General features: G+C 50.1%; 8 protein-coding genes across 8 annotated transcripts; 3 read left to right on the top strand and 5 right to left on the bottom strand.

Moving 5' to 3' along the window:
- Window positions 1–137: 137 nt before the first annotated feature.
- TRIVIDRAFT_130769 (uncharacterized protein) lies at window positions 138–979 on the bottom strand (the record flags this gene model as incomplete). Its single annotated transcript, XM_014094741.1, has 2 exons — window positions 138–555; window positions 726–979. Coding segments are annotated over 2 exons (672 nt in total), but the record flags the coding sequence as incomplete, so codon positions are not given.
- Window positions 980–1410: 431 nt separating this feature from the next.
- TRIVIDRAFT_39243 (uncharacterized protein) lies at window positions 1411–4548 on the bottom strand (the record flags this gene model as incomplete). The annotated part of the gene is made up of 3 exons (XM_014094740.1): window positions 1411–2326; window positions 2388–4377; window positions 4452–4548. The coding sequence occupies 3 exons, from the start codon at window positions 4546–4548 to the stop codon at window positions 1411–1413; spliced, it is 3003 nt and encodes a 1000-aa protein (XP_013950215.1).
- A 464-nt stretch (window positions 4549–5012) lies between these two features.
- Window positions 5013–7570, top strand: TRIVIDRAFT_210934 (uncharacterized protein; the record flags this gene model as incomplete). The annotated part of the gene is made up of 6 exons (XM_014094739.1): window positions 5013–5241; window positions 5317–5839; window positions 5999–6050; window positions 6259–6387; window positions 6452–6529; window positions 6625–7570. The coding sequence occupies 6 exons, from the start codon at window positions 5013–5015 to the stop codon at window positions 6703–6705; spliced, it is 1092 nt and encodes a 363-aa protein (XP_013950214.1).
- On the bottom strand, window positions 6844–9260 carry TRIVIDRAFT_174711 (uncharacterized protein; the record flags this gene model as incomplete). Its single annotated transcript, XM_014094738.1, has 2 exons — window positions 6844–8159; window positions 8217–9260. The coding sequence occupies 2 exons, from the start codon at window positions 9258–9260 to the stop codon at window positions 7332–7334; spliced, it is 1872 nt and encodes a 623-aa protein (XP_013950213.1).
- Window positions 9261–10286: 1026 nt separating this feature from the next.
- On the top strand, window positions 10287–12764 carry TRIVIDRAFT_74895 (glycosyltransferase family 39 protein; the record flags this gene model as incomplete). Its single annotated transcript, XM_014094737.1, has 5 exons — window positions 10287–10421; window positions 10486–10616; window positions 10694–11246; window positions 11299–12061; window positions 12121–12764. The coding sequence occupies 5 exons, from the start codon at window positions 10290–10292 to the stop codon at window positions 12762–12764; spliced, it is 2223 nt and encodes a 740-aa protein (XP_013950212.1).
- Window positions 12765–13400: 636 nt separating this feature from the next.
- TRIVIDRAFT_39504 (secretion-related small GTPase) lies at window positions 13401–14168 on the bottom strand (the record flags this gene model as incomplete). The annotated part of the gene is made up of 1 exon (XM_014094736.1): window positions 13401–14168. One exon carries the CDS (start codon window positions 14166–14168, stop codon window positions 13401–13403), a length of 768 nt encoding a protein of 255 aa, XP_013950211.1.
- Window positions 14169–16145: 1977 nt separating this feature from the next.
- TRIVIDRAFT_80186 (uncharacterized protein) lies at window positions 16146–18798 on the top strand (the record flags this gene model as incomplete). The annotated part of the gene is made up of 2 exons (XM_014094735.1): window positions 16146–16158; window positions 16225–18798. The coding sequence occupies 2 exons, from the start codon at window positions 16146–16148 to the stop codon at window positions 18525–18527; spliced, it is 2316 nt and encodes a 771-aa protein (XP_013950210.1).
- Window positions 18799–19728: 930 nt separating this feature from the next.
- On the bottom strand, window positions 19729–22939 carry TRIVIDRAFT_10651 (uncharacterized protein; the record flags this gene model as incomplete). Its single annotated transcript, XM_014094526.1, has 3 exons — window positions 19729–22415; window positions 22472–22606; window positions 22664–22939. Coding segments are annotated over 3 exons (3098 nt in total), but the record flags the coding sequence as incomplete, so codon positions are not given.
- Between the last annotated feature and the right edge of the window lie 1439 nt (window positions 22940–24378).

The raw sequence follows: 24378 nt of genomic DNA, 5'->3' as shown, positions 1-24378 counted from the left end.
TATAAAGAGATGTAAGTTACAAGCAAAGATATTGCTTCAACAAGTTCATTATACATGTAATAGAAGTAGTTTATAATTCTTTTGTTCCATAATCATCGTCATCACATGCATTTCATTTCATTTCATTTCATCTACATCCCGGGCCCCCTCCCTCCAATCCCGCTTCCCATCTCATTCACACTCGTCCCCTTGAGCTTGTGATCCCCCGGCTGCGCAGCCGCCTCATAGATGATATTTGTCGGCGCCTTCCCCAGCCTCGTCCACTCGCCCTTGAACCCCAAGTAACTAATCCGCGACACGTCCTCGTCGCCCTCGCCAAAGTTGTCCACGAAGAAGAGCACCAGCCGCTGCACGCTCCCAAACAGCGAGCGCTTGACGGGTATCTCCTGGATGTCGGACGTCTGCGAGAGCTCCAGCGTCTGCACCGGCGTGGATTCCTCGGCGGCGGAGAAGTCGATGTTGTCGCGGTTGATGAAGAGTTGCAGCGTTTTGGGGGCCGAGAGGGATGGTGATGTGCGGATGAGGATGGAGTGTAGCTTGACTTGGGCTGTGAATCTGTTGAAAACGGGTTAAAAACTGAAATGAAATTGCTAGACATGAAGTAGAACAAGATTGAAGCTTTTCGGGGTGTTTTAAAGTAATGATGCATATATATAAGTGATAGAGAGATTATAGAAAAAAATGAAGGAAGAATAAGACTAAGAAGATGAAGATGAAAACCTTACGGCACCGTCATGAGAAGCTGCTCGTCGGCATCGCTCTCCAGCTCCGGCTCGGTGCTCAATCTCTCTGCCCACGTCTTCTTGACGATAGACTTGCCAGCGTCTCTACGCGCCTCATTGAGCGTCGTGATCTCGTCAAAGTTGATTTGTTCATACAGCGAAGACTGCAGCGCGGGTGTGATGTCGTCTGAGTGATCGTGCTCGCCGTGGTCGTGGGAATGGCCGTGGTGGTCATGTTCGTCGTGGCAGTGAGGCATTTTTCTTTAATTTTGCCGATGCGTTAGAGTATTGATTGTTTAATGGGGATGTCTGCTTTAAGATGGGATTCGTAAATGTAGAGGGCGGGATGGAATAAATCGTCGTTTCGATGATGTAGATGGTTTGTTTGCTACGGCATCAGAGGCCCCGCAAATAGCCGTTAAATTGAGCGACTCTGAGTCTTACCTGAGAAGAGCAACACCATTTATGAAACAGCATGTAGTTGTCATACAATCTTGCATAATTCTATCAGCATTGTCTTCTTATAAATATCCAAAATCTTTTTAAACAGCAAGACGCATCCATCTAATATCTCATATCTAGCGGGTATCAATGAAATCAAGAAATCATCAAAGTAGAACAAATCCACAACAACTGCAAGCAAACCAACATTACAAACACTTCCCTCCAGCTACTAAAAAGATAAAAATCATCTAAATCCGCCCTTTCTCTTCACCTTCTTCTTCTTCCGATCTCCAAACAATCCAGAAACAGGCTGGCTCATCGTCACAGCCGGCTGCTGCTGAGTCGCATCTGGAGCCCCCTGGCTCGACATGACCTGCACAGGGGGCGGCCGCACCGGTGCTATGGGATTGATATCTGGAAGCCCCTGTCTCATGAATGCCGGCCTCCTGAACTTTTCCGATCGCGCTTTGCGCTTTGCCTCGATCCTCTGTAGCCGTTCTTTGGCGTCTCTGAAGAGCTCCTCGTTAGCTCGTGCTACGCTCGATACGTAGTCGTTTGGATCAACGCCCCGTTCTTGTGGCCAGTATGCTAGCACTTTGGATCGCTTTGAAACATCCGGCTTTTCAGTGTCCAAAGATTGTGCCAGGAGTCGTAATCGCTGAACTGCCTCATCCGGCCCGTTGAAGATTGCCGATGCAGCGGGCGATGCAGCAGGCGAAGATCCTATGTCCCTAGAACCTGATCTCGATGACGTGGTGATTTGGGAGCTACCAATCTGACGCCCCGTCCGAGATCTCTGAGTATCCTCCTCCGGCACCTCAGAGCTACTGGGCCCAAGCAATGGAGTATCCTGATACATGATCCCATAGCTAGATAAGAAGGCGTCTCTAGCTAATTCGGTGATCCAGATTCGTCGAATTTGTTGCATATCCTCCGTGAGAATACCCTTTACCGGATCGATCCATATGTCAGAAAAATACCGCTGTAGATATTGTAAGCTGACCAGTGACATGGGCATTTTGTCCTGGCTATACAGCTGAAGTGGCGTGACGACAATCTTTTCGTTATTTTCATCTAGCATCCTCTCTATTTCGTCTCTCAAGGGATCGTCAGCTGGTTCAAATGTCGGATCCCGCAGCATCACTTCAGCAACTTCGCCCCTACATTATCACATCATTAGTACATATTTGATGAAGAATACCAGTAAATTTAGTTACTTACCACGTCAGTAGTGGTAGCCTCCCCTGGTCGAATCCATCGTTGAGACACTGTCTAAGAGCGTCAAACAATTGAGAAGGGAGGCCAGTTTCTCCCTGGTTTATTGAAACTTCTAGAGAGCTTTGGAGAGCCTGATATACTTTATCCATTTTGACCAGAGTCGGCCGAACAACCGCTGAGCTATCAACATCATCGTCAGACTCTCCTTCATCTTCGACCTCTTTGCCGTTCAAAAGCGTCTCAACTTCGTCGACAGTCATCTCGTCGGGGAAAATAAACGAGCTGGAAATCTGTGCCATGGCTGTTCTTCTCGTTTTTTCTTTTTGTTTTTGTTGCCTAGCTTCGGCCCACGCAACGGGCGTTGTGGGATCTTGGATTTCAAGTTTCGGGTCGTCGGACGTGGCACATAGGCAACGCTGCAGGCTGAAATCTGTACCCAAGAAAGTAAGTTGGTAAAATTGAGCCCCCTTTTTATGGTAGTCTATCCCTGGACTCGACGCATTTTCTTTAACCGAGACGGCGAGTTGGACTGGGTCAACTCTGAGAAAGTTAATCACATTCTTTGCTGGGAACTCCGCGTCCTCGCTACCCGGAAGTGAGATAATGTCTCGATGCCACTGCGGCATTTTGGTCACAGGCGAAAATGTGAACCAGAAAATACAAAGCTGACCCATTCGTGGATAGTAGATAAAGACCAGCGATGTGTCGTCGTCATCATCTGACGCTCGGCAAACAAACATCCTCGAGTCATCCTTTTTAGTTCCCAAATGCGGACATGAGAGTAGTATAGACGGCTTTAATGGTCCCGCTCCTGTTTCGTCACGGCTGAACACATCGACCCAAGTGATATGGTATTGCGTGAGAATAAAAACGTGGCCTTGTTTAGTTGGACTGCGATGAATATCCAAGATCCAATCCAGCTTGCCTCTTTCCCGTATAATGCGCCCCAGCCTTGGGAGCAAGATGTTTGCGTCCAAATCCAGCACTTCCATCCTCTCATGGTTCCACATCAGCATATATCGTGTGATAGCGTCTGTCGTCTTGCGGGCGGATGGGGATGGTGAGCTTTCTATTTTGCCAGACCACGCCTCTTCCAAAATAAGAATCCCGTGTCTCTCACTGGGATGAGATGGGATAGATGGTAATTCGTTGAGTAAGCCGTCCGAAATATGTCCACATTTATTGAGAGTCAATTGGGGAGCGGCTTTTCGTTGAACCTGCCAAGTTCCTGGAAGGTCCCATATGCTCCAATACCCGCCCTCGTCTATAATGGCAAGTTGGTGTGATCGGCCAGATGCCGTAGTAAACAGTGCAACATCGGAATGAGCACTTCCTCCCGTCTGATGATACTGAATAGCCAGTAACAGATTTGGGTTTATCAACGACGGTCGTTCCCGAATCAAACTGCTCGTTGATTGATTCGAGGTGGTGGGCACCTGGCGGAATTCCGGTTTAAGAATGGTTGTCGCTGTTTCTTTTTGAATCATCAGCCACCGTGGGGCGTCGTCCTGCGAATGGTTCCCAGCAAATTTGATCTGTCGAATTGGCAATCCATCATTAGTCCAAATCAATTCTGCCTCCCTGTTGGCCGGATCAATGCCCTGAAGATTCAAGAATGCATTTGCATTATCTCCCCACTGCAGCGGCACATCTTCCATACGAGCAAGTCGTAAGAGCTCTCCCGATTCTCCACAAGCGACAGCCATTATGGGGAACTTTCCAGACCCTGATTTATCACTTGGATCAGGAGCATGTCCGATGGCCAGTAGGGGCCGGGTATTAGGGGCTTCATCTGCAATATCGAGTGCTTCCATGTCTGCCTTGAGAACGTCTTGATACGCCAAATTGCCCATTGCAATTTCTGGGTGAGACTTGAGCAGCCACCGTTCTTGAGTTTGCCGCTCTCTCCAGAGTCGGGTGGATATCTCCGGAGACCGACTCTTCGAAGCTGAATAAGTCACAGTTGAAGCGCTAATAATCTTGAAATGAGGCCCTGGGACTCGCCGTTAGCATTCGTTTTTGGCTCTTTGTATACTTCCCTCTTTTCCCGCCTCAGCTCTCACTTACATCTTGAGGTGAACCGGGATGTCTCCAGGATTCCAAGTATCTTTCCGGGATGCTCGCTGGGAATGTATTTCAATTCGCCTGGAGTACCAAGACCCATCAGGGGATGAGGCCACCAGTCCGCCATTTTAGGCCAGTTATCGTATCCGATGCGATCAAAGAAGGCTGATTTTTCTTCATCTCGAGTTCAGCTGAGACAGATCAAGCCAGCATTCGGGGTCACATGGAGGAAGCGGCGCGGCTCAAGTTGACATTAGCAATGTAGTAAGAGAAAAATACAATATTTTAAATTATGCCAGCAAAGATATGAATTTCTCAGCGCTCTTCTTTCCTTGAGCATGTCTCGACATAAACTGATCTGAGATTTGAGTTCTTCGATTTGAACCACGTGACTGGGTCTGCACTCTGATTTTGCGCCACACTTAGCTTGTCGACCCAGCAACGTGCTTTTTGGGTAAACACACGAACCGGAGCTCTGGGACGGGCATTACGGCGCTTTTGCTGCATCCCACATCGGCACCTGCAAGCAGAAACCAGAAGAACAGAAGAGCAAATACAGATACCATGTCTGCCGCTTTCGATCCATCAATGTCAATCGGCCATGGCCGCCAGACCATGGCCCCTGCTGGCCCCTCCGCTGCCGACACGCTGCCCAGCATCGACTTTGGGTTCGACGATTTGCGCGAGCGCATGGCGAAGTTTACTGCTAAATTCGATGCCTTCATCGAGCAGGGCCGCAAGCGTGTCTTGGAAGAGCGCAATCAGTTCCGCGTCAACATGGCCGAGCTTCAAGGTATGCGTTGGTGGGAAGCGGGATACGGACAAGGATGACATGTGCGATGCGAGACTAACTGTCGCCCGCCTGCAGAGGATGAACGAATGAAACGAAGAGATATTGAAATCGCCCAAGTCAAGATGTCGACGTACCAGCAAACGATTGAGAAGGAAGAAGCCGAGAAGCGCGAAATGGAAGCGTCAATATCCTCGCTCGCCGCCCAGCGCGACAGCCACATCACCACCCGAGACAATCTCAAGGTCCAGATTGCCGAAACCCAAGCCGAAATCGACTCTCGACTGGCGGCACAACGCGCCTACACAAAGCAGAAAGAGGCGCAGTTACGGTACAACGTTCCTGAGCTGGATTTTTGGATCACGAACCTTTGTCTGCGGATTGAGGGCGCTGGAAAAGACGACCGGCTCAAGTTCGTGTACACACACATTGATGAGAAGAACTGGGAGCGCGAGGCGTGGTTCGAGTTGGTGACTAGCTCGAGGGATTACGATGTGAAGCATTGCAGGCCCAAGCTGGAGCGGGAGAGCGTCGAGAGGGTATTGGACAAGGTCAATGAGACGAGGGAGCTGGTGGTGCTGCTGAAGGGGATGAGAGAATTGTTTGTGGAGGCTATTAAATCCTGAGTCTTGATGGAGGGAGGTTGAATTGTTACGATGATATGTGTGTGCTAGATACCCGCAGCTGATGATTTACATGATGTATATTGACACTGAAATTCGCTTCTGATCTCGAGTAATGTGCTGCACAATGTCACTAGGATGCAACAAGTACCTGCGAATGGATTATACAATGACTTTGCTTTTCTAAACGTATGATAATTATATACTTACAATTTTATATAACAGACAAAGCCACCCATCTCCCACATAGGAACCCGACACTGGCCTTGATAGGTTCTCACCAGCCACATGCGCAAACCACTAACAGGCACTGCAAAACCACCATCAAACTTCGCTGTAGCGCGTCCAGCCCCACTAAACCAGACATACAGCACCTACTAATACAACAAACGTCCAGACATCCTCCCAACTCCAAACCCTCTCCAAGCCGTGCCATCAAAATCATCCACTCGCCATGCCCAAACCCGACAAACACGTCGCGGCCTCTCAAGCCGTCGACATTCTCGAAGAAATTTCAACCATGCTGGTACGCATCTCATTCTCACTCCCAAAGAAGAAAAAGAAAGAGAAAACCAGCTAACGTCTGCCAGAACTGCCACATGGACCGCCGCATGCTGTCCACCTGCGTGTCATTAATCGAGCAGGGCGTCCATCCAGAATCTCTCGTAGTAAGGCACCCCCCAGTTCCCCTTTTCCCTTTGCACCGCAAGCGTTTACTTCATGCTACATTGGACCGTCGCCGTTATATTAACGCTGCTCTTAGCAAGTCATCAAGGAGCTGCGTGAGATTGCCGACGACACGCGACGGGAACAGCAAGAGGCCGCCGCAGCTAACAGTCGGTGAAATCTCACGTCACCACACTCGCTGCTGGACTTCTCTTTTCGCTTCATCCGCATGTTTACCCTTTGTAATTGCTTTTTCCCCTGGATTTTTACTAGATTTTGAGCTGGGATTTTCAACTGTTATTCATGGCGCTTAGGGCGTGTACAAATACTATATTACCACTTTTGACGACTATTACTGTACATGGTAGATATTAAATTGACGGAGCATTGCCCCAATGACACCCAATTTCCATATGCAAAAGTGACATTCTCCCTTTTTTTTTTCTTCCATGATCCCCCTTTTTCTGATGATGCAATACCATGTTAAGCGCCATGCAGTCGTGCTAACCCGAAGAACTCCGTCAAAGAAAAAATGACTTGAAACGGAAAGAAAGAAAAGGGAACAGCAAGAAGAAAGCAAGAAAAAGAAAGAAAAAGAAAAGAAATACATGGTATCCCAAAACTGAAAAACAAACAGAAAGCAAGTAAATAAACACCAAAAAGCTTAATTTGCCCAACTCCACTCCATAGAATGCCCCTTGTGAATGGCAAAGTGTTGTCGTATGTCGTCATGCCTCATTAACAGCCTCCACATGCTCTCACCAAGTCCAAAGGCCCATTCATTCAAGCCGCAAGCTTGATTTGTTACCTGTGCCCGATCAAGTTGAACTCATCTTCATCGTCATCTTCGTCATCATCTGCCTCTGGAGCGTCGCCCTCACTCGATTCATCTGAATCATATTCATCTCCGCTCGATTCATCATCTTCGTCATCCCCACCACCTCTCCAGAAACCCAAGATGTCATCATCAGACTCTCCATCCACTTCCACAAGGGCGGCCTGCGGTATATCCATCATCATGTGAGAAGGCGACATGGACCGCGCATATCTTTCCAGTATGCGTGATGGAGGCTCTGGTGCGTTGGAGGAATGTCGCCTCCTGTTGGGCACCCGCGAGCCTGTTGTAATCGAGATCCGCCGAGCTCCAGGTACCGCTTCTTCCGAACCAGCCTCCCGTGCGGCCTGAGGCTGATCACCGGCTGCAGGCTGGAGCGAATCTGCATTCTGCCCCATGATCTGCAGCTCCACTGTATTATAGGACCGGCATATCGAGCATTTGAGTCCGAGCCAGTGGTATGCCACTGTGCTTCTGGCAGAGCAATCGTTACACAGAATCTTGGCCTTGGTGTCACGGAAGTCCGGCGGCATGGGCTGGCTCAGGATGGCTAGGTCCAAGTTGCGAAACTGCGTCTCCATATTCATGAGGCTCTTGTTGCAAATTGGGCATTTGTACGAGGCCCGCGTGTGTTGCTCATAGCACTTTTTATGTATACTATGGCCGCACGCCATGAAGACAACCCGCTTCGGCGATGTAAACATGTATTCTCCGCAAATTGGGCAGTCACAGTCTGTTGATCGCTCGATACACTTGTGAGAGCTCTCGATTGATGTTGTGATGCAGGCTCGGCATGTCTATCATCTCGTTTAGCCATACACAGCCTACAAAGGAAGGGAAGTGATTGAACTCACCTTGCAGTGGAAGAAATCTTTTCCAAGCCCCATGCCCCGACGGCATATTCCACAGTCATTGCAGTGATAGATGGGCTTATTGGCACGATTCTCCCAAAGCTTACAGATGTTACAGTAATACTGCGCCGACACTACACCGCAGTTGCTGCAAGCCTCAGATGCCTTCTGAGGTGTGGCACAGAGCATGCAGAGCATGTTCTTTGTATCCTTGCGGATCAGCGTGTGGTCCTCATGGATGTCATGGCAAAAACGGCAGGTATACCACTTTTTGCAGGTGGAACACTGCAGCTTCACATTCCGCTCGTAGTGCTCACATCCCAGCGGACCTCGAGTTTCAGTAAGCGAAGCAGCCGAGTGCGTTGGTGTAGTTACGCTTGGTGTCCTTGAATGCCGGACGGGAGCATAGGTCGGGGCTATGTCGCTTTCACTCAAGACAAACGTCTCCTTGACGGACGGCTCCCCAATCAATTGGTTCTGCCAGTATTTCAGTGACTCCAGAGGTCCGACAGGGCTAGCAAGCTCCCATGTCTGGCCGATGGATCCGTCATCCGAATCGCTTTTGGCAAGGGGCGAGCCGGCGATCACAGAGGCACGGTAGCCCTCCAGCAGGGTATCGTGCATGAGCCTGGCCTTTTCATTAGATGGAATCTCCCGGGCGTTGATCTCCTGGATGCGGGTGCGCAGCTCTCGCATACCATCATCCTCGGGAATGGGCCCGCTCTTGGTCGGCGCATTTCTGGGCGGTGTTATCGGGAAGCCAAGATGGTCAAGTACAGGTCCGTGGCCCGCGGCTGGTCCGGCCGGGACTTCTTCCACGATGGTCTCCTGCGTTGAAGAGCTCAGAGGCCGGGAGCGTCGTCGTTCAGGCGATGCATTGGACCCCTGCTGCCCGACATCGTCGGCTTCATCAGAGTCGTGGACGGCGTCGGGCGGAACTACTGGCGTCTCTTCATCGCCGGCCAACGTTGCACGGGAGATCTCGGAAAAGCGGCGGGCCTGTCGCAGCACAGGGTTGATGATGAATTCGGAGACAAGGGAAGGCATTTGGATTGCTTGTGTCTGGCGCAACCACGGCGCCTGCTGCTGAGGCGCAGCTGGAGACGGGGGATGCTTTTTAAGATTAGGATGAGGCTACCTAGCTCATACAGTGGAAAGGGCGGTGATAGCAGGGAATTAAATTAGAAGGAATGGAAGAAAAGAAGCACGAAACGGGGGGTTCCCACGCAAGGTCAATCTCGACGTCAGCCAGAACTGTGCATCTGGCGAGGGCGTTTCATCTGCTTGGCTGACCGGAGCAAAAAATCCCAACGAAAACAAGAAATGGCCAGAGGTTCGGCGAGATGTTGGAAAGACACTGGCCACCGTTATTCGGCAAGGATGACATAAGGCAATTGAAAGGACGGATTAGTATTCAGCACAGCACCAAAGCACCTGCTCTGCTGACTGTGGTCTCAGACGCTTGCATGTGATTGCTCCAACCAGACAAGAAGAAGACCGCTTTAGTGCGTGTTTTAGCGCTTTCGTCTGAGACCAATAGCACAGCGGCGCTCCCTGTGGCTCAGGCTCAGTTCAGCTGTGGCTGGTGGACGGGAGCATCCAAGCGGCGCAGGTACGTACCGGCCCGGCGTTTACCACTATTGGCACTAGCCACGCGGCTGAGCAACTGGCATTGCAAGGTGGCCAATATTCCTAGAGCTGAACCAGGGGGGTTTTTTAGAAGCTGTCGTATTCTTGGAATATCCGACGCAAACAGCAATATCCACCAGAAACACCTCCTTTGTCCTCTCCATTTCGTTTCCTCTCCTGAGCCGGGCTTGGCCTTCAGGATTGTTTCTCCTTTTCTTGTCGACGGTGCCAGCATCGTTGTCGTTGATGTTATAGTATTTTGAGTCCCCAACTCGTCCAGTCATTACAAATTGTGCCGCAGCCTGCCTTTGTTGGAGCTAGCTGGTTGCCTCTCCCCTTTTTCTCTTCCGACCCCTCGTGTTTCGAAATCCGTTCAACCACTTCAATTGATTCCTTTTTGCTTCCATTCGCCAGTTCCGGGGGGAACAGAAAGTTGTCTTCAAAACCATGGCTGCCGACAAGGCCGCCCTCGCCTCCGGCGCTGATCTGGGGGACGGCTTGAGGAAGCGACAGGTAGCTTCGCAAGCCGCGCCCGTGGCCAATGCCCAGCCGGAGGACAACAAGAAGCTGGCAAAGAAGGTACATCACCTACGAGAGCCTGCGGGCTTAATTGCGTGCAAGCATCGGCTGACAGCGGTTGCAGGAGAAATCCTTCTTCGAAGTGTTTGCAGACATTGAATCCATTGTTGCCCCGCTGATCTTCACGGCCGTTGCCATCTTCACTCGATTGTGGAAAATTGGCATTAGCGACATCGTCACTTGGGATGAGGCTCAGTATGTAACCCTTGCCTATGTGTGCCCGAGAGACGCACTAGAATGGAACGAGTTTGCTGATTGTATATTCTTGACAGCTTTGGCAAGTTTGGAAGCTACTACATCAAGCATGAATACTACTTCGACGTCCACCCTCCGCTCGGAAAGATGCTGGTAGGTCTCTCCGGAGTCCTCGCCGGCTACAACGGATCTTTCGAATTCAAATCCGGCGAGAAATATCCCGAAGATGTCAACTATACATTCATGAGAGCCTTTAATGCCGCCTTTGGCATTGCCTGTATCCCCATGGCCTACTTTACCGCCAAGGAGCTGAAGCTGACTCGACCTGCCGTCTGGTTTGTTACCCTGATGGTTCTTTGCGAGAACTCTTACACCACCATCAGCCGTTTCATTCTCCTCGACTCCATGCTTCTTTGCGGAACTTTTGCCACCACTCTTTGCTGGGCCAAGTTCCACAACCAGCGACACAACAGCTTCGAGCCCGAATGGTTCTTCTGGCTCTTCATGACCGGCGTAAGCATCGGATGCGTTTGCAGCGTTAAGCTCGTCGGTCTGTTTGTCACTGCCTTGGTTGGCCTTTACACAATTGAGGATCTGTGGAGAAAGTATGGTGATAGAAAGATGCCCATTGTGAGTATTCCTCTCGTCGTGCCTGTACGCCATTCGCTTACACTTTTGCTAGCCTGTCCTTGCCGCCCACTTCTCTGCTCGCGTCGTGGGCCTCATCATTGTTCCTTTCCTCATCTACATGCTCTCCTTTGCCCTGCACTTTGCCATTCTCGATTCCACCGGCCCTGGAGATGCTCAGATGAGCTCCCTGTTCCAAGCCAACCTGAAGGGAACTGAAGTCGGCAAGAACAGCCCCCTGGAGATTGCCATTGGATCTCGTGCTACCATCAAGAACATGGGTTATGGCGGTGGTCTTCTTCACTCTCACGTTCAGACTTATCCTGAGGGCTCTGGCCAGCAACAGGTCACTTGCTACCACCACAAGGATGCCAACAACGACTGGTTCTTTTACCCCAACCGTTTCGAAGCCGATTACGACGCCGAGTCCCCCGACCTCCGATTCATCGGCGACGGATCCGTTATTCGCCTTATTCACGCCCAGACTGGCCGCAACCTGCACTCCCACGAGATCGATGCGCCCGTCACCAAGTCCCACCGCGAAGTGTCAAGCTATGGTAACCTCACTGTTGGTGACGACAAGGACCACTGGCGCATTGAGGTCGTTCGAGATACCGCATCCCGCGATCGCAGCAAGATCCGCACTCTCACAACTGCCTTCCGCCTTAAGCACACTGCACTAGGCTGCTACCTACGCGCTGGAAACGTCAACCTTCCTCAGTGGGGCTTCAAGCAGATCGAGGTTACCTGTGACAAGCAAAACAACCCCCGCGACACTTACACTCACTGGAACGTTGAGGCTCACTGGAACGAGAAGCGTGAGTGAATAATCTCTTATTCTAGCATTCTAACATGACTGACCCTTATGATCTTTTAGTGCCTGCCAGCGACCCCGGCGTTTACAAGTCGCCCTTCATCCACGATTTCATTCACCTCAATGTTGCAATGATGACTTCCAACAACGCCCTGGTGCCGGATCCCGACAAGCAAGATGATCTGGCCTCGCACTGGTGGCAGTGGCCCATCCTGCATGTCGGCCTTCGCATGTGCGGCTGGGATGACAACATTGTCAAGTACTTCCTTCTTGGTAACCCGTTTGTCTACTGGGTTTCCACCGCCTCTCTCGGTCTTGTCGCTCTCGTCGTGGCATGGTATATCGTGCGATGGCAGCGCGGATTCAAGGAGCTCAACAACGCTGAGATTGACCAGATCCACTACGCCGGCATCTATCCCGTCATCGGCTGGTTCCTACACTACCTTCCCTTTGTCATCATGGCGCGTGTCACCTACGTGCACCACTACTATCCTGCCCTGTACTTTGCCATCCTTTCCTTGGGCTTCCTGGTCGACTGGGTCCTGAGGAACCGCAATGCTGTTGTGCAGGGTGTCATCTATGGCATCCTGTATACTGTCATTATTGGACTTTACATCCTTTTCATCCCCATCTGCTGGGGCATGACTGGAAGCAACGAGCAGTACTCGTACCTGAAGTGGTTTGACAACTGGCGCATCAGCAATTAAACTCGTTTTCCTAGTATTTCCAACTAGCCAACTCAACATACGATGGTGGCGAACATATACTTTTTAACTCATGTTCATCATCATAGGATTTTTTTACTTTTTTTTTTTTTATCTTGGTGGTAGATGGATGGGAGAATGATGATTGTGGGAGGCTGCTTATTTTCAAACACCCAAAAAAACACTGGCACGCTCTGTAAGATTTGTAAAGACGTGGGAGGTGTGTGGAGATTTCTCACATTAATGAAGAAAAAGACATGGGCTAGGTAGGATGGATTTTGCAAGTCATATAAAAAGATGATATGGGAAAAAGGGTTGGCGGAAAATACTATACACCGCATTTAATGCAAGACATATATCTCCCCATTTTGCCATTGCCCGCTGCAGAAAGAAGAGCGTGATTAGGCCTCGCGTCTGCCAGTTGCGTTGTGCATCTACTACTATTATACAGTGCCATGCTTCCCAGTTACTTTGCTATGGATGTCATCAAGGGCTTTTCAGACTTGTAGTCGTGTAAATGATGAAAGCCCATCGGGGTATCTTGTCTTGCCGACTTTCTTTCCTCCTCATCCTCTCCACGCGCACACGGGTTTCGCTTACGATTCGAATTATACAGAAAAAGAGAATTTAAAATCTGCCTCAACAGCATCCTCCACCCGATTTAACGGCGTCTGTGGATAATCTCACTTGCCGGTTCCCGCCAGCGCTGGGGCCTTTGACGCCAGATCTTCTGTCGTTTAGATTGTACTTGCCGGCCTGGATGTTCTGGTATATCCTCTCGGCAACCCTCATAAAGGCCTTCTCGACGTTCTCGCCGCTCTTGGCGCTCGTCTCGACGTATTCAAGGATGCCATTGCGCCTGGCCCACTCTTCCGCCTCTTCCCGCGTCACCTCTCGCTTGTTGTCCTCTTGCTGCGTCAGATCGGCCTTGTTGCCGACCAGGACAATGACAATGTCCGGCTCGGCAATCTGACGGAGGTCGTTCAGCCAGTCTGTAACGTGCTGAAAGGTGGCCTTCCGCGACAGATCGAAGACGAGCAGCGCGCCGCTTGCGCCGCGGAAATATGATCTCGTGACGGACTTGTACGTCTCTTGGCCGGCAGTATCCCACAGACTGAGCTTCATATGCTTCTGGGGGATGCCGCTGGTGTCGCGCCGGGGTTCCGGGAGGCCTGCGGGGGACGAGGGCTCATCGGGAGCGGAGGACAGGGAAGGGATGGCGCCGGCGGGACTGTGAGGAGGGCCGACAGGCACGATGCGGGAGCCGAATTCGACGCCGATTGTGACGTCGTGGTGCGCGGAGAAGCGACCTTCGCAGAGGCGGATGGTGAGACTAGATTTGCCGCATCCCGAGTCGCCGATGCAGACTAGCTTGGCGATGTAGTCCCAAGGAGCTGATGAGGACATGGGAGGGAAGAAGCGTGCAATGTGCACGACTCTAGGTAGAGTAGCGGGATGGAAGGGGGGGGGGATGGAAAGGATAAAGAAAGTAATGGAGAGAAAGGAGGGAGGGAAGCGTTGGAGAGTTTAAAGAATGAAGGTTTGGAGATGTAGTTTGTATGGAGGTGGTCGCAAATGTAGGTGTAATTGATCCAAGTGGGTTTGATTTGAGGCTGGAGCTGCGATTAGCGGCACGTGCGCCAGGTCGATCTAAAGGCCGCTGTATCTTTGCCGGCTTTGAGATAAATACAGGGAGAGGTGCAAGGATGGTTGGAGAGGCAAATGGTAGAAAGAGAGGTTAATGGTTTGAAAAGAGGGAGAGTAAAATCACCAGACACTTAATTACACAGGAATAGAAATACAGCAAGATAAAAGGGCTTCGGTTTGCAAGGCAGGTGACGATGGGCTCTGCCTTGTGTGGGATGAGATGGAGAGGGCTGTCACGGGCCAGCCAACGGTGTGACACGACCTGCGAAAAAGCCGGAGAAGAGGGAATTGGGGGCCGGATTTGAATCGGGGATTTGCACGAGGTTATTTTACAGGCAGAAGCTGCTACTGGGGACGTCAATGAACCTAACAAGAGGGCATTTTTGCAGTTCCAATCTGGAAGAACAATACCTGCCAGGCAGAACAAAGCAGATGGAGAACTGTTATCGGTGACGCAAGAAGACGATAACGGCATCATGACGGGGACCTTGACTAGCGGTATTTGGTAACTGATGCTACAGGCAAGGTACCTGCTAGTGCACGCACTGAGCACCCGGCTCGTCTCAGCAGCAGCGCTACGGCAACTAAGTTCCTCGCATGTACCACGTCCTAGAGGTGGACAATACAGTAGCCTGGAAGCATGACGGGTACTAAGTTGGTAGCCCAAAGTTCAAGTCAGCACACGCATGTCGGTACATGGACGGAGAGCCATAGGCAGCCATGTGCGCAGCGCGTAGTACATGTACCGATGCATGTTGTGCAGTTGGGCTGCTGTCACTGCGCTTCGGTTTGTGTTAGCTGCCTTTTTTCACGGTACACGGCTTAGTTAGCAGGGCTGCGTCTTACCTTGCCTGAGTAAAGTACTGCGTACCACCTGGTACTGCCTTGCTGCCTCGGGCTCTGGGTCTCCGCTGCGTGTCGAGGTCTTTGACCCAACATGAGCCTCATTGCCTAGGACATCACCTTTGTTTATATACAAAGCATGGAATTTCTTTTCTCTTTAGATGATTTCTTGTCCTTTTTCTTCCTCTCCCTTTCTTTCATTTCTTTCATATTGCATCATTATACCACAGCATCTACTAAGTCATCCATCACCTCCCTCGGTGACTGGGGTCAAATGACGGCACGCTGCCCTTGTGCTCACCCAACCAAAACAGGTACTGTGGAGGTACCGGTACCCTCTCGGCAGGCAGCGCACCGCATGCGGACCTCCTTATCGCTAGCAGTCATCACCTGTGGCTCTGTGAGGCGCTGACCGCCAGCAACCTTAGGCTCTTAGCCAGTGAAGGAGACGCCCACCTGTACTCCAGGCATTCACTAAGTTTTGGTCTATCCAGGTCACCAAACCGACTCATCCGCCCTGTGTCGCCTGACCTCAGCTCTTTCTCCTCTATTCCACTTCATGCCGTCTTTGTTCTTCAATCAGACACCCGCCAGACATTACTCATATCCCGCCATGGTGTAATATTTTTTGGTCCTTCTTTCTTAGTCTTTTTTCTTTGGGCTTATTATTCTCCCCCCCGTTGTATGCAAGGGAGAGCCGCCTTACTCTTTGCTGCCTGTGCAAGCGTCGTTCGTCATCGCCCATCATCCTGCTTTAGAGTTTCATCGCATCTCCGCCCCGACGAAGAAAAAAAGATCAACAAAGCGCCGCAACACTGCTGCAGGTAGCCAGATATCGAGGTGACAGCCGTGCCAACCACTTATCGTGGGGGCGGCGGTAGGTGAAGGGGCACCATGTTTTCCGAGTGTGCGTGATGACATCCGGCCGTATAAGACTGCGTCTGATGAAGCTGCTGCTAACCCGTTTGCCTAGACGCCTCGAGATTTCTCGCGCAGTCTCAGTCGAGGCTGTCCAACTTTGGCCAAGCAGACAACGATAGCTCGTCCCGGCCAAACGACTGGTCATCTCGCCCGACCCGACCCTATCGAGACGCCGGCCGAGGGAATGGGGGCCAGAGATCCCTTCTTGGAAGAGGCTATGGCGGGAACCCATATCAGAACGGTGGAGGAGCAGCCGGTGGTGGCTCGCGCTTCGGCCAGCTTGCATTTGGATCTCGCATAACGGCTGCGCAAGACGCACCTCTGTTTCACAGCACGCTGGATGAATTTCGAGAGGAGGACGACGAAGAGGAGCGCGACAGGGAGGCTGCTGATCTCTTTGCACTCCAGAGGTCACGGAGAGTGGCCGCCGCTAGCAAGCTGGCCGACAGCGTCGAGTCTGACGCAAATAGTCGAGGGTCGCTTGAAGAGAGCTCGAGGCAGTTTGATCATCCATATCGGGCCCAAGGTTTCGGCCGTGGCATCAAAAGCAGTTGGAACGGAACGAGGAGCTCACACCATACCACAGTTGCGAAGAATACGCCACTAGAAGAGGAGGAGGCAGAAGAAGTCGACCATGACAGCAGGGATGGCGAAAGCGACCGCGGCGATGGTAATCATAAGGGGAATATGGTCGATGTCGGGCTTGACTCCCAGGAGGATGCCGACGATGACCCTCCAGAATCGCTTTTAGAAGAGGCAACTGATAACAGCCCCCCGGCTTTCCAACGATTCAAGGACCCGTCTGGACGAACGCCGCTGCTGGAAAGATCCTCAAGAAGCGACACCGACATGGACAGCACGCGACACACAGAGCCTCCAGAGGCCGATCCAGCTCCCTCGGGAACAGCATATATCGAAGGAGAGATATTCAGACACGACCCTTTCTTTGCGTGGATATTCTTAATCTGTCTTGCTGGGATGATGTCGACTTTTGTCCTAGTATGGCTCAACACCTCTCCCAAGAAGAGTCCTGTCGGAGACACTATTTATACGACACTACAAAAATCCTTCAACATGCTTGCCGTCGATACCGTGGTGGCAGTATTAGTGTCATTTGTATGGTTAGCAGCATTGCGGTCCTTTGTTAGGCCTCTCGTTACTGTTATCCTGGTCGCTGTGCCAGCCATTATGTTTTCATTTTCTATTTTCTCTTTCGTGTCGTCTTTCAAGGGGCGGACGCACGGAACAAGCTTTCAAGACACCGTTATGAGATGGACTGCCATCGTCCCGGGTGCCTCATGCGTCTTATGGCTCTGGCTTGTTGTCAAGGGCCGAAGGGCGATTCAGCAGGCCATTGAAATTCTTCAATTTTCCTCCAAGATTCTGGCCCAGAACCCTGGTCTCCTGTTGGTAGGCTTTGGATGCCTGGCCTTGATCGTTGTCTGGACCTGGATTTGGCTGGCCATGTTCACCCGTGTCTTTATGGGTGGTTATTTCTCAAAGTCCTTGGTTCAGTTCGTGATTCGCTTTTCCAGCTGGTGGCTCGGCGCCGCCTTTGTCTTCATGTACATGTGGACACTCTCCGTCATCAACGCGGTACATCGAGCGGCGACGGCAGCGACCGTCTCCCAGTGGTACTTTCATCGCAACGCAGGTCCTGCCACGTCTTCCAAGGAGATTGTCCAGGCTGCTTTGAGCCACGGCGTGACGACAATCTTTGGTAGCATTTGTGAATCAACGCTTCTATCTCTCCTTATCCGGGCTCCGTTGATCTTCCTACCTAGGAGGCTTGGCGCGATCATCACAAACATCGCCTCGTTCTGGATACCCACGCCTATTGTGGCTCTCACAAACCCCCTTACCATTACTTTTGCAGCTATCCACTCACAGGGCCTAGCCACGTCTGCTAGAGGTCTCGATCAAATGGAGTTTGTATCACCTGCAATCCCTACTACAACATTGACACCACGGGCGTTGCGCCTACGCGGCCAGGCGAATGGTCTGATGCCTTACCGGCTGGCCAAGTTGCTCCTGGTCGCCACGCGATTGATTATGGCCACTGGCTTAGGTTTTGCAGGCTGGGTCATTACTGCAAAGCAGCTGCGGATCCAGCTCCCAGACGGTGTGGGCGTACGAGGATCAGCGTATGCATACGTGGTTGGCATGATGGCCAGTTTCATTGGCTATTCGGTTATGGGCGCGATGGAGGGTATTCTTAGCGGAATTGTCGACGCAGTTTTGATATGTTACGGAAGCGAGCGGCGAATGGAGAGAGGCCACGGGCGATTCTGTCTCGAAGCGGCATATCTGTTTGGCGAGCGGCGAGGAAGCGGCGAGGACCTCGGATATGAGTAGACAAGCTCAGACCGGGCCCGCTCATGTATGTTGATGGATTTTGGATTTTGGCACGCTTTCTCTTTTTGATCTTTGCTTTCCTTTGTTTGTTTCCTTTTTCCTCTTAGCTATTACTCATTGCTGCGGGTTTTGAACTTGGTTGAACGGGATGATAGATTGGTAGAGCTGATTTGGATCATTGGGACTCAAAAAAGGTCATGCAGTGGAGATGCTGTTGCGGCAAGCTCCAAGGGGATAGGACAGCAATGATATTCTCAATTTGATTTTCTCTACCTTTTTCGCAGCTACTAAAATTCATATATTCTATGACGATTAGGCTTCTAATCTTATACTCGTATGTCATCTCCGTCCAAGGGAAGTTGAGAAGCATTTCGTTGAGTGATGTGGGAGACTGGATTGATAGTGTAGTGTAAGACATGTCAATTCCATGAACGGTTAGACACTTTGGCCGAGTGGTTAAGGCGATGCCCTGCTATCAATAGGTATCATAGGCATTGTGTTCGCACGCGCAGGTTCGAATCCTGCAGGTGTCGTTTCATTTTTGCATTTTTTCGCTCCCCTACCACCTTTTTTTTTTCTTATCCCAAATCTTACATTGCATATATTTGACAGGGGCCGTTGAATAAATCAAACTTTTAACGCTACGGCGTAAACTTTTTTACTACTGAACTTTATATACTTTGGCGAGATATTGACTTCGGAGCGCTAATCTGCTCACGATGTTTACATCAGAGTATAGCTTCATGAGGGGTCTATCTTCCACGTGTTTTCATCTGAAGAAGCGTCATTGGTCTAGGGGTTAGGATTCAACTCTTCCATTACTCGAAAAGTTGAGGCCCGGATTCGAGTTCCGGATGACGCATTCCTTTTGCTTTTTGGATTTTATCCCTTTTTTTTGCACCCTTTACGAGGATAAATCCAGTCTTTGGCGTATATTGCCGAGTTTAACCTAGGAGTGCAGGTGTTGTCGCCCACCACCAGGTCAACTATAGTAATTCGGTTCGTCTTCTCGGTGACGCTTTCTACAATATTTCACAACATGCAAGACGTTTAAGATATCAAGTATCGTTTGAGCAAGATATATTCTGGTTTTTGCTTTTAGGTTGCCCTAACTATCGAGCCTGTATTAGATATTTTAATTTGTATGCATGTGTTTCTTTCTATATGCTGCATGATTCCTCCTCTACCAGGAGCTCTTCACTCATCCGCCTCCCCTGGCAATTCCTCATAGACAAATCCACAGTCCACCTCGTTAAGCACCAGCTCCGCCCTGGATCGAACAAGATCTTCCCGGTCGCCTTCCGCCAGGTGTTCTATATCCAGATCTCGCGCCGTGTTTACAACGTGCAAGCATCGCAGTCGGGCATCTGGTTCTCCGGGGTCTCGAAGCTTCCGCACAGAGCGGCCGAACTGGCCACGACTTGCTTCGATGCTCTGTCTCTGGTTTCTCTCGAAATAGCTGAGTAAATGGCCTGCGGGGTCTTCATTCAGGTGTGCTTCTCGCCGGAAGAGACCCGTTGAGGCATATTCTGGCCCTTGTACGGCGCCAATAGTAGGATTAGGATTGATGACAATCTGCTTCGTGTCGAGATAGGTTCGCTGCACCAGGTCGGCGATATGCATGTCATCGTCATCATTAATATTGTTTGGGTGGTCTGGATCTCGGTATGGAGGTTCTGGTTCTGGATGTGGTATAAAGGGGGTTGGTCGTCGAAGTGGCCGGTCCACGCCTGGGAGCGTTATGAAGTGTGCCTCTGGCTCGTCTTCCTTGTCTATAGAAAACAGAAACACCCGGCCAGTCGCATCTCCAACGACCATTTTCCGGAAATCGGGAGAAAACGCACCGCAGGAAACGGGCCCAGGTGCTTCCAATATGGTTCGTACATATGGCTTGTGTTTCCTGCGCAAATTCCACACCATAACGGTCCCATCGCTGGCGCCTGTGTAGAATCGATCTAGGTTGTTCCCCCAAGCTGTAAATTTGACTCCAGTGTCTTCTTTCTCCCGGTCATGGTAGTATTCGTCCAGAGGTCGCCCATGCTGTAAAATATGCACGGGCTTGTCTCCTTGCGCCGTGTCCCATACATACACCTTGCCGTCTGTACACCCTGCCGTCACATACGCATGCTTGAATGAGTTTGGCATAAAGGTCAGCTCATTGATATCTGACGCAAAACAGTCAAGGTTATGGTATTCGGAAAATCCCCCCTCTTTTCCGCCTTCTTGCTTGGAAACGAGACCATCTTGCTTGGAAAAAGGGCCCTCTTGCATTCCAAATAAATGGATCTGAGTTCGCACCCCGGGTGTTACCTTCAACTGAGAAGGGGAGGTTGCAGCAATGAATCTCGGTAATGTTGGGTGCCAGGCCACTTCGAAGAAATTGGCAGTTGTGGCAGTTGTCATAGGAACTCGTTGGTTCAGTGCTGCGTTCCAAACAGTAATCTCTCCCGAGCTATGCTTATCTTCAGGAATATCGTGGTCTTCCCCGGAGAAGCTACGAGGAGAGTATCCAACGGCCAGTAGATGCTGGCTTTTCGGATCACGACCCCACTGCATTGTTGCAGGGTAATACGCCCATTTGTCAGAGCCGTCGGCGTCGGTTCGAGTACATGAAAAGGAGACATAGGAGCTATTCGCAATGTCGTTCATGTTGACTGTGTATATCCGAATGGCCTCTGTGGGGACATCAGCCGCAGTAGCAACTCGCCCAGAGCCGTCCTTGGCCGCGGCGACAAAATTTACGTTGCCGCCAAAGCACCAGGTGGCCAACGCAGTCATGGTGCTACCGGACTTGTCAACCTTCCACACCTTGACAGTTTTGTCGAAACTAGACGTATATGCTAAACCAAGCACGCTGTCGTAGTCAGAGCATACAACTGACGAGTACAGCCATGGATCCTGGCTTTGGCGCATGGCTGTCGTCGAGTTTTCTCCCTTTTCGACGAGGGGCCGTGGGATTCGGTGATCAGGAAATGCCTTGAGCTGCCCCAGCTTTGTCGAGCAAAGAAGTAGATTTCCAGGCTTATTATACTGCTGATTATGGCTATCCGAGTGTACAGTCGTGCCGCACAAAACGTTGTTATCCGGGATCCAAGTTGTCGTCGCAATGTCTCCGGCACAGTTTGTATACTCCGCAACCAAGACCAAGCTATCTTCGTGAGCCTTGCTAAACTCATTTTGAAAGTTTTCATATTGCCGCATTTTACTAAATCCTCGGTTTCCTTCCATTTCACGAGCTAGAAGCAAGGATGCTACCCGACTGGCACGTCTCTTCTCCTGTTGTGGGCGGAATCCATGCGCTCTAGGATCGAGACTCAGGATCTGAGCTCGGCTTGGCGGTACCGCTGTGCCTGCAAGTAGATCCGAGCAATAATTGCGTACATCTTCAACTGTCCGGTAAGGCAAACTGGCATTAACAATTGACGGAACATTGAATTGAAGGCAGAGCCGCGCCAAATATTCAGGGGTTGCTGGATAATCCACGGGGAGATACATTGAGAAGCATGCCACGATTTGTCGGATTTCATCAGATGTGAAATCTACGTGGTAAACAACTGGGCAATTCAGCTCCTCTTTAAGCTCGCGGTATAAGCGGCCAGTACCTTTGGCAATAAGTTCGCGGTCTGATGCTGATTGGTAGGGCCGGTGTTCGAGGCCGAACCATGCATTTGAGGATGCGCCGCACTTGGCAGGCGGCTTCCACCGGCTCCCATGTCTTGTACTCGAAGTATTCTCACATCTTTTGAGAGTTGAGATTCCCAACTGTGTAGCATCCGCCTTTTTTATTTCTGACGGACTCTGTTCGTAATTGGCAAGAGGCTGCTCCTTCGGTAAGGCTATCTCATAGTCGATTGTAGCTGGCGCTTTTACAGGGACAACACGGTATTCCTTGGCCATCATGTCAGTTTAATCCAATCTAATTGCAGCGTTCTTGTTCCACTTACAGGTCTCTGAGATAGCTCTTGAATAATCGTTGTAGCCTTTGCAGCAGTCCACTCATCGTCGACAGGCAGTTTGTAGTCGTTACTTTCGTCTAATCGGGAGACAAACAGCGGATCCTTTGCAAACATGGAAACAGCCTGTATCCATTGTCAATTGCACGCTCAAGACAGTCCATTCCGTGAAATAATGCATACTCTTATCGCAATTTCATCAATTATATACTCGGAAGCCGGGAGGTCTCTCAGAGCTCGGCTCACGTAGGGAGAGACCTGTTTCCCAGCCCAGCCAAGGTCGACGCGCCTCCTCTTGGCTGGCGGCCCTTCATCCTGAGGAGGGTCATGCTGTCGGTACTGCGTCTGGAGGGGAGGAAGATGCTGTTGTTCGATTCCGTTTCCATTTGCGATTGCGATATGGTTCGATGGTGGTGGTGGTGGTGGCGATGGCGTCTCAGTCAGGTCAATGACCAGGGGCCTGGAAGGGGGAGAGGTAAGCACGAGGCTCATAGAGACGGCCAGCTCGCCAATAGCCCCGGGCGAGCATCTCAAGCTGGCGGTCAAATGGATATTCGGATTATGCAGACGCGATTCAGGATATCACTTACCCCATCGCGTGCCCACACGTTCAAGCTGCCTAGTATCCTTATTAAACAAGGAATACGTAAGGATGCGCTCCAAAATCAGGCCTAAGGTGAAACTAATAAGGCTGTGTCACGTGATTTTGCTTTAACTTATATAAACATTACTAATATTTCATACCAGCTTACTATAAGACTTATGAAAACATTTAATGACTTTTTTTAATTTAAAGCAGAAAATATTGAGATATTAGTGTCTTTTAGTTAACTAAAATATACTATTTCCTCTTTATACTATAGGTTAGTTGTTTAATATACTCGTATATAATCATTCGCTAAGTTAACACTGCCAGGTCCGTCCCATTAGACTTCAATCCTTTTTGAGCTGTTTATCGAATTGTTTAATTGATTTCCAGCAGACTTTGCAATATAACCTGGCGCGCCTCTGATTAAGGCGCGTTCTTATTATTGTTGCGCTGTAAACAAATGCGCGAACGCTAAACTCTTGCTCGTTGGTTCTAATGCGGTAATAGGCTAGCATGCTTTAATTTTGCTACTCGGCTAAATAATAATCTTCTGATACAATCATTAGATTGAAATGTAGCAACTAGACGTTTTTATGTCCAGCCAATCCCAAAAGTAACACTTATGTTAAGGACAGCCTGGTTCCGTCGATAGAGCTTAGTCTGCGGTTACCGTTTGCGATCGCGACACGCAAGATAAGCCCGTCGGAGTTTGATCCGGCGCAATCGATAAAAAGCACCAGCGTCAATTACACACACTATGTACTGTTTATCTACCCTAATCATTTTGATATTTTATTTATTTCGATCGATACTTACTTAGGTGCATGACAACATCCGAACACGGGTTATGCCGTGGTTGCAATTCCCCGCTACGTGCGGTCGATTAATTAGGAAGAAACGTCAGATATTACAATAAACCTTGAGGGGAAAGCTTCGGTTTACTTGTACCTTGGGGATATTGAAGCATCAGTACATGGGCAGGGAGCAAGAAAGCGCAAGTTCGAAATGTGCATTCAAGAGGCAAGCTCAAGGGCGCAGACTACCTAGTAGTATAACACAAGAGGAAGATAGCAGCACATCCAGATATATAACCCATAAATAGTATTGTTCTATTAAATAGAACACATTGCATTTACATTTAACAACATTTTATCATTTTCTTAAAATATTATATAGCTAGAATATTCATATTACGTAATGTTACATGGGTTTATTTCCTATCACTTATGCAAATTACAATATTGTGTTTTGTCTAGGTTAGGCTGTGGAGGGGCTCTGGGCCCATATTGCTGCATCAGTCCAGCATCAA

The sequence above is a fragment of the Trichoderma virens genome (genome assembly GCF_000170995.1).
Source record: "Trichoderma virens Gv29-8 chromosome Unknown TRIVIscaffold_91, whole genome shotgun sequence".
Lineage (NCBI taxonomy): Eukaryota > Fungi > Ascomycota > Sordariomycetes > Hypocreales > Hypocreaceae > Trichoderma > Trichoderma virens.
Note: the sequence above shows the minus strand (reverse complement) of the source record. Positions and strands in the feature narration are given on the sequence as shown.